The sequence below is a fragment of the Condylura cristata genome, unplaced genomic scaffold (assembly GCF_000260355.1).
Source record: "Condylura cristata isolate star-nosed mole 26May11 unplaced genomic scaffold, ConCri1.0 scaffold00001, whole genome shotgun sequence".
Classification (NCBI taxonomy): Eukaryota; Metazoa; Chordata; class Mammalia; order Eulipotyphla; family Talpidae; genus Condylura; species Condylura cristata.
The window spans coordinates 52187392-52197010 of record NW_004567102.1 but is presented as its reverse complement, the minus strand read 5'-3'; the positions used below and the strand labels follow the sequence as shown (position 1 = coordinate 52197010).

The 9619-nt window shown below is 36.6% G+C and overlaps 1 protein-coding gene across 1 annotated transcript in view; it reads right to left on the bottom strand.

Moving 5' to 3' along the window:
* The window catches only part of FIG4 (FIG4 phosphoinositide 5-phosphatase), a 91743-nt gene that overhangs the window by 75871 nt on the left and 6253 nt on the right, over positions 1–9619 (bottom strand). Inside the window, exons 2-3 of the mRNA XM_004673758.2 lie at positions 6029–6127; positions 4701–4824 (exon numbers count right to left, since the gene is read on the bottom strand). Coding sequence (XP_004673815.1) covers positions 4701–4824; positions 6029–6127 — 223 coding nt within the window. The remainder of the gene's footprint in view (positions 1–4700; positions 4825–6028; positions 6128–9619) is intronic.

Genomic DNA, 9619 nt, shown 5'->3' with positions numbered 1-9619 from the left:
ATAATAAGTTTTTTCATCTTCATTCTATGTACTTCTGATCCTAGACCAATTTTACTGAGTACTTCCCAGAAGCCTAGAGGACAGTCATCATACAAAAGTGTTTGTCCCTGTTCAATCTGAGAGGGGTGTGTCATTGGAGACCAGCTATCAGCAAAATATATTTAAAAGGACAGTATGGGAGGATGGAGTAGCGTCGAGTCTACACAAATCTTGGGTGGGGGCCACCAAAATAGTCACTATGTTGAAAGCCTTCAGAGAGAACAGCATTCTGCCAGAGAAGTATGGCAAACCTCCACAAGGTACACAGAGCCTATGTGTAACAGGGTCCTCTGGAACCAAACAGACTCACTAACAACAAATCCACTTCACCCTTACTCACTCTTTGTTGTTGTTTTCAATATCTTTGATCTGCAATTATTTCTAAGGGTGTTATTTTAAATAACAGTGGAGTCCTCTACTTAATTTACTACAGTGACACTTATTCTACCCTTGTCCTACAGAGCTTAAAAGGCAGAAAAAGAACACAGAGCAAAGATTACGTATCAGAAGGGGCTGACAGTCACTCTGCTGACAGTAGTAAGGGTTGCAGACCATGGATCACCAGCTCCATGCATGTGGCTGGGACCAGATAAAACATCTCTTGATTTCCGAAACCTCTTGCTGGCCGTCAAATAATAATGGAGTGGGTCAGAAGCAGGCAAGGCAGCTAAAGGACTAGGTCAGTTCATGTCTATGGACCAGTGACAAACTTTTGGTGTGTGGGTTTGTAAACCTGAAAGCAATTTGAGGTTGCCACAATATGCCTGGGCATGACCAATGAACTTGCCTTGAACACAGTGCAACTAGTTTGGGTATTACTGAACTTGTGTGATGCAGACACACAAGGTGCAGACCAATTATTCACAGAGAAATGTGTCGCCCAGTGACATACTGGTGGGGGAAAAATCTGGTCCTTTACTACAACTAGTCAAGAATTACCACTCGAGATTCTTACAACTTGTGAAATAAACAGACTACAATGACAGTTCAAAACATTCCGGCCAAAATACTATTCATAAATTAACCATGTTGGATAGGTTAGCAGGGAGAATATTACAGCCAAAGAAAAAGAGACAACCATTCTAGCTGGTCCACATAAGAATTGTTTTGACAACTAGGTTGTACAGTTTTCAAAGAGAAATATTTTGTATGTTGCTATTTCAGTACCCCTCATTATTTCTAGACAATCACAGCTTTTATTAACTCCCTGTGTACTCTTCACTATCCTAAGGCTTATTTTCATGGCCAAGTTAGAATACATAAAATGCATTTCCACAAAAATAATAAATGATTCTTAGTGCATTATTGTGTCACTTTACTGATAGGTTAGTCTTTTACAATTTCACCATCTAAGAAGTGTCAAATATAAAAGGCCTCAGTTTGCTACAGAAATAGCTAGACAACACCTAAGAATGTTACCTTTTGTCAGAGACCCTTTGTTCCCTTCATCACAGGCAGGGTCTAAAAAAGGGGAAAAAGGAGAAAAAGGGGAAAGGGGAGCGAGGAAGACACGGGAATTGGAGTTGGGTACAAGTCTTCCTGTTCTGCCTTTAGCAGAAGTTTATTTTATACATTAGGAGCAAGCAGTGGGATGACATCAGCACATGAACTGGGCTGAGAGGTTACAGTCATCTTTTTTTTTCTAAGAACAGTTTAGGGTTGTATTGCCCTTTAGCTGAGATATAACATTCATTATTCTTAAAATCAATCTATTAAAGTTAAGATAGGTACATAAATTCATAAAATTTAAGGCTAACATTGTTATATTTACTACAGTGTTTATTGGCTAAAATAAAGTCCCTTTAAACCTTAAATGCTACTTAATGATCTTCATTCTCATTGAGACAACTTATAGGGTAAAGTAAAGTTGAGGACTAGGGTGGAGGCTGGGCTGGAGATGTGAAGGGGGATAAGGTGAGGTTGCAGGCCAAGGAGAAGTTGTGAAAGAGGGTAAAGTAAGGTTGAAGACTAGGCTGGAGGAGTTTTCTGGTAGATAAATCACTAAGGGAGATAGTAAGATTCCTCATTTAAAGACTGACCAATAAAAGCTTAAATAAGAGAGTAGAGTGATAAGATTTGGGTTCTGGTGGGCAGTAAAAGAATTTTAATTATTTTTTAGCATGTTCTAGTACTGCCTTGTCTTACAATATTGATTGTGTTAGAATTGTTTTTATTAATCAGCCTTTTGCTTTCTTGAGGAATTTCCTGTCTTGGGCAGTGCTTGCTCACCTGAGCCAGGCAGCACCTTATGAGGCTAAGGCAATCTGGCTTAAGCTGATGGTTGCTTAGAATATTTTGATATTACAAAAAAAGAAGGTCATAACATAAGTTAGCATGGAAATTCTGATTTTTCAGAGCACTTTCGTCTCTATCTGTAATATGTCAGTTGATAGAGACTGCATAGCTTGTGTCAACCTTTAAGTAAAATACAAAATCCCTTTCAGTCTTCACCGAGTTTATTAACTAGTACTTGTGTATAAAATAAACACCTGGTTATAAACGTGGTTACCAATTCATTAAAATAAAGCTTTTGGCTTTACAGCTAATTTAACAATAAACTTAAAATGAGGTAAGAAATATTGATAGAAACAAACATGCCTGGAACAACAAAGAATAAATTGCCATAAAAACAAAACAGTAGTTTGGGGGATAATTGAATATAAAGGTAAACTGTTCTATACAACTTCAGACTATCCAAGGGCAGCTATTTTTAAATACAACTCAATAACTGATCTGCACGTCATTAGACTTAATCATCAAGGAAAGTTCAATTTTGAATAGTAAACCCTGGCTAATGAGGTATTTGGTATCTTAGGAAAATTCCATTAAAGAAATAGGCATACAAAGTATCAGCACCGAAAGGAATATATTTACTTTACTAAGTAACTAATATTAAATTTAACCTGATATATTTAAGACCCACTTTATTTTCAGGGTTTTTTCTTAATTTCAAATATAAGCAACACTTAAAATGGAATTTAACATTCATGGTATATATGGAATTGAAACACATGAACTAAAAAGACACACAAAGAAGTACACGTGTCCACAAACTCTTATTCCCTAAACACGTAGTCTCAAGGGACTTGTCAAGACTAGGTAAAAAGTATAGAAAAGGGACCATCTTGAGGAAAATCTAATCACACCTACCACTCCTGACCTTCCCTGGCAGCTACCTAAGCCACAGAAAGACCTGAAGGGATTTACATATAAAGAGTTATGAAGCACAGTGAGAAAACAGATATCACATAAGGGAGAATATAATCAGAGTTTCAACAAATATAGTCACAAAATAGGAAGTACTATCAGAAAACCTAGCAAGAATTTGTAATGAAGTCCATATTCATTTAGTTAACATCTTTAGATACCAGTGAGTCTACCAATATCACATATATCCAGTAGGTTTAAGAAGCACAGAGATAATTTTATGAGTGACTTTTAAAAACAGACCCAAAACAAGGCTCTGCTGACATGCAACTGCCCTCTGCTTGGCATCCAAGGCCTTGAAGGATCTGGCCACCGTAGCACTCACCAACAGTAAAGCAGCCAGAGGCATCTTCATGCCTGTACCTTTGCTGTCATGCCTCCTACAGATCTCTCATCTCTTCCCTTCATCCATCCAAATTTGGTTCTTACAAGGTACAGTAAGAGCCTCATTTTGTCCAAGAAATCTTTCCTAGACATTCCAGGGCCAAGTAATCTACCTCTATATAAGTTCCAATGTCATCTACCTTTCACTAAGCAGGTTGGCTCTGATAATTTTTAAATTGTGTCATGTGTTCTGGTTTCTATCCCCCATCCTCATCCATCAACCTAAGACCACCAGGGAGAAATCCAGAGTATAGCAAAGACAGCTTTACTGACCTACTGCAATGGGAAACACATCTCACAAATGCCCCACCAGCCAGAGAGCAGACTCCTTGCAAGTGAAACCATTCTACATTTGTTTGTGAATAAATAAAGGAGTTATTACAGGACTTGGAGGGAGTGTGGAATTTAGGTAAAATTTAGATGAAGAGGGTCAAACCAATGCAGGACCAAGAGATAAACATCAAGTCTGGCTTAAGAAACAGACTCAGGGGCCTCATTTCCTGGAAAACATTAAAGTGAGCACGGCAGCTGATGGTCATACACAGAAACCCTTCTTTGAGGCTCTGCTTGAGTTGTAAATTGAGGCTGCTTCTCCAGGTCAAAGTGACTTAGATCTTCCTGGCAAGAGAAGGATGTTTTTTCTTACTGATAAAATTTCTAACAGACTTTAATGCTAGAGAACCAAGTTTCTCAGCAAGCAAGAAAGAATAGTCATTTAAAGAAGGAGGCGGTGGCCTTTTATAGCTGTATCATTTCCTTGGGAGAAAGTACTCACTTTTAAAGCAGGGCAAATATTTACAGTAGAAATAATTTTTACTTTCTCTTTTCTCAACAAACCAGACAACAGATTCCTTAAAAGCCAAAGCCACGTCCACATTTGTTTGTATCTTGTATAAAACTGAACAAAGTGCAGAATACCGGGCGGATGTTATATAAGGGCTGTTGAAAGATGACTGATGGATAATGCAGCTTTAAACAACCCAAGCCACCAGAGTGTCTGGGTCATAAATCTAAAGCAATATATCCTTGCAAGCTGTTTGTACATAGTAAAAGGGAGGCATTTTTCTTACCTACAACACCAAAAGCTGAAACAGCTCGAAACAATCCAGAAGATCCTTTCTGTCCCATCTTTGTTCTATTTCCTAAATCCAAGCGGCCAAGAAGTTCTCTCACTTCTTGTTGAGTATATACATGCTGAAAATAAGTAAAATGAAACTGTCAAGTTGTGCTTAGATTATCTTTTCCCCGAAAAATTTTAAGTTGCCTATCATTAGGTGTTCCATAAAGAAGTATGTAACAGTGCTTGGTTAAACCACAAACTTTAAAAGCTAACACTCTTCAAAGGTAAAACTGGCTACTGGATCACATGATGCTTTACTAAAAAACTGTGCCAAAACCTTTTATTCTGAACCAGAGATTCGGAGATTTAAGAAATTTCCAAAAAAAATCTGTAAACTCCTTAAAACTGTATGTGAAGTTCTGATGGTATAAACAAATATGTGTTTTTATGAGAAAGCCCAGGGCTTTGATTCTCAAAAAGATCCCTGATCAAATATTCCCACACTCAAATAAAGCCAATAATCATTACACTGTGTTAGTAAAATCTCTTAGCTTATTGGGGGAAGTACAGGAAATCACACTATACAGCCTACCTAAATACCTGTATGTAGACAACAGATTTGCAAAGAACTTAATAGAAATGGATTCTAAACTATAGCCTCTGATATATTTGAGCTATCAAGAATCTACATACATTCCAAAGTAGCCACGGGCGTGAACTTCTAGATTCTCTTATATGAGCTAAAATTAACTTTACTTCACCACCACTGTATTTCACTTTGACTAACAGCCTCATATTGTTGCGCCACCTGACTTAATCCTTTTCGTAATTCTGGATAATAGAACCTAATGCTAAGAACAGCTTAACACTTCTCTAGTGCATAGAACCTAATGCTAAGAACAGCTTAACACTTCTCATAAAAAGATTTTTAACAGCACAATAATATAACATTTGCAGTAACAAAGTCTTCCTTGACTTCAAGTAACTTCACATTAAAGCACAATTACAAAAAAAAAAAAAACTTCTATTGTAGATATAACATTAAGTATTAGACTGAATCCTTAAAATGTTAACCCTTTGAGAAAACATATTCATTATCTTACTCAGAATTTGCTTTGTAAAACAAATCAAAATGAGGAACAAAGCATAATTCTGGCATACTTCTTGTCAGCAGTAATTTCTGGAAACCAGATTTGAGGTTCATTATTACCAACCATGAAAAATAATTTTTTATTTAGATGCTTATAAAAATTATATATCACCATAAGCCATAGGATATTTTATATCTTTAAACAACAGGTATAAACATATATGTAGTCATGTTTGCAAGATACTTACCCTATCATCAATTATGACCAAATCTTTCGGTTCTGTTCTATCAATTTTCAAAACACGGTATTTTGTTTCTGCATGATTGCTCCCCACTAGGAAATATCTCTACAAATAAAAAGATGCTGTCAGTTTCCTAAGACATTTACCTTACACAGATTTATAACCCCTCAGTTTTTGACATTAAATATATTAAGTCAGGTTACTTTTAAAAGAAATAGTTCTGTTAAGTGTTATGGCAGATTAAGGGAAGCTGGTTTCAAAAGGTCAATTTTATTGAAATTGAAATATTCTCAATGGTGTCACGATAAGCATCAGTCTGATATCTGAAATGTACCCAGTAACCAGGTCAGATGAATTTAATTACATTATATAGAGATTAACCTAACTGATTGGAGACTGATGTTTAAACTTGCCAGGAAGAAGCAGCTCTGGTAAGAATTAGAAAGCTCAACATATAATTAGGAATGCTTAGACAATCATAGTTATTAAAATATTGATATTTTATCAAATAATTCTTTACAAATTTTCTAGAAGCCTGAAAATGACTTTATTATAGCAACTACAAAATTCCACCCTGAAGTCCTATGAAAGATTAAAGTGAGTGTACTTTCCCAAATGGCTTTTTATAGATAAGCTTCAGGAAATAATTAATATTCTTTCTTTTCTGATACACTTCCTTTGAGTTTTATACCTGAACACATTAGCCTTCTTAAATGAATGCTGAGACTAGGATGAAAAATAAAACTGTAGAAAAACAACTATCTTATAGTCAAATGAAAGTCTTTTATGAAAACCTAAACGAGATAATTTTAAATTGTATTAAAAAATAAAACTTCAATCACTGAGATGGAAAAAGGCACAAAATGATGTAAAAATAAACTATTAAAATAAAATAAAAAATAAAACTTCACTAGCAAAAATAAAATTTGAAAGATATTTATTCAAAATGTCATTTAAAAAGTGGTACTTTTTCAATCTTGAAAAAATTAAGATATTGCCACAATCAATTTCATCTTTCCATCTCATTAGTTAGATAAGCCATAGACACATAAAGCAATTAAATAAGAAATAAAATTTTTTTAAAGATTTATTTATTTATTCATTTTGAACTGGGGTACAGGCCAGAGATATGGAGGGTGAGAGAATTCACCGAGACAGAGCGGGGAGCAGAACAGCCAGATTGATGAAGTACACTGCTGAGGGGAGCAGCGGGCAGGTCAGGAGAGGTCTACCGCGCCATGTGGATCTCCTCCGGGGTTTGTGGGGATCGAACTCATGTGGAAGTGGCTTTAGCTTCTCAGTGCTGTGTTTAACCCACTGCGCCACCAGGGAGGGCCCGAAATAAGATTTTTGAGATTAAAGGTCAAACAGAAGGATGTAGACCGCTGGAATTTCAAGCATAAGAAATTAATGTGATTACTCTATATGCAGAAAATAGTAGAGTCAAGAATTCAATTGATTTTTAAAGAATGGGTAAGAGTTTCTAAAGTAAGATTTCACTTATATCAGAATATGAGCGCTTGGTTAAATCATTCTAATACTAAATGTGTAGGAGTAGATGCATTTGAGAAAACAGACCAAGGGGTAAGGAACAGGAAAAAAGAGAGTATTCCAGAGAAAGTAAAATATGTCAAGGACTAGAATGGAAGTAGAATGAGAGAATGCACATGTCTATTAGTAACCAGTCTTTGTCCTCAGAAGAGAGGGCCATACAACCTACCATGAATGACATGCTGTGTGAACTGGATGCAATGATAACAAAGAAGGTCATTTAGTTCACTTGGTAAAGGGTCAGTAAGCTACCAAAAGAAGTAGGTATTGCCCTGGTGCTAAAATTGATCTTGAAAGATCTCTAAACAGTAATTCTATACTGAACCAAGATCAAACAGATGATATCCACCATATCCCTTACAAATACTCCTCTCTTATCACTTGTCGCTGTCCCAGCCCCATTCCCTAAGAATTTTTATTTAAATCTAACTTCAGTGCTTACTTCCTACGATCATGTGTGCCCCTTCACCTAATTATAAGCACCGCAGCATACAGAAGCTAACTTGGTAACCTCTGTGGTTTTTAATTCCCCAGTCTCATAGCAATCTAGTTCTACAGGCATGGTATACCTGGCAAGTGAAAGAAGAAGTGCATGTCACAGAATGATTTAATTTTCCAGGTAACTTTCTACAACCTTTACACTAACCTATGTTGATAGGTTTTTTTGGTTTGGTTTGATCTACTATCGGCATACAATATTATGTAAGTCAGGAGTATTGCTTCACTAACACTTGTATAAATGTTTGTGCACATACTGTATTCACAACCAAAGTTCTAGTACTATTACCACTATCAAGTTAATCCCTTTACCTACCTGTTCCATCCACCCCTTCTTTCCCTGTCCAAATTTATTTACGAACCCATCTATTTTGGTTAAGCACACAAAACGATGACCTGTTAAATTCAACCACTTAAGAGAGGTAAAAATCCCTGAATGAAAGTCCTTGAATTTTCATAGACACTGGAAAATTAAAGGATTAACTGCAATAAGATGTGATGTGGCACTTTGTAAAAAGATATAATTCCTGAGATACAAATGCATTGCAGGTCTCTGGAGTACAGATACCAGCTAACCTCCTGTTCAGATTCTTCCAAAGACTCCAACAAGCCGAGGAGTCAAAAGCTAGAATCTACAGAATTTAGAAGCCTATCTGAGCAGGAAGGCAGAAACAGGAGACAGTATAAAAATCCACATTGTCTCTCCTCTACTGTCTCTCCTCTACGTGGGCTGATTCCTAAAAATGTTTCTGCAGATTAGAGCGACCTCATGTGGATCACTAATAGGCAAAAGTCTGTCAGCCTGCTGTGAACAGATCATTTTCCTGCACTGCTCTCTGGTGGACATCTGGCTGCTTTCCACTTGGTTTTATTTGCTTCCAATTAAATATATCAACTAATTAAGTGTATGGGGGGGACTTGGGTCGTGAGTGTGTATTCTTAGTCTTCATTATATGTAATATTATGCTCCAAATGGACCTTAGCACTTAAGAACTTAAAAATTTCCTGATGGCCCTCCCTGGTGGCGCAGCGGGTTAAAGCACTGCACTAAGAAGCTAAAGCCACTTCAGCATGAGTTTGATCCCCACCTGCCCCGGAGGTGACCACATGGTGTGGCAGACCTCTCCTGACCCGCCTGCTGCTCCCCTCAGCAGTGTACTTCATTGATCTGCCTGTTCTGCTCCCCGCTCTGTCTCTGGTGAATCCTCTCACCCTCCGCATCTCTGGCCTATCCCCAGTTCTGTACAAATAAATAAGTAAATCTTTAAAAAAAAAAATTTCCTGAGATATCTTTTCCTTAAATTTTTCTCCACTGATTTTTTAAATGTTTATTTTTTAATTAAGTACATTAAAATTATGATTAACTGAACAGTAAAGTGAATATCCATATACCGTTCACCTAGATTTACCAATTGTTAAAATTTTGCTACATTTTTTCCCTCCTTTCCTCCTTCCTGAGATTTTTTTTTTCCTGAGCCATTTGGGAAGTAGTTGCAGGTATCACAACACATCACACCTAGAAACCTTAAAATGTATCTCCTATAAACA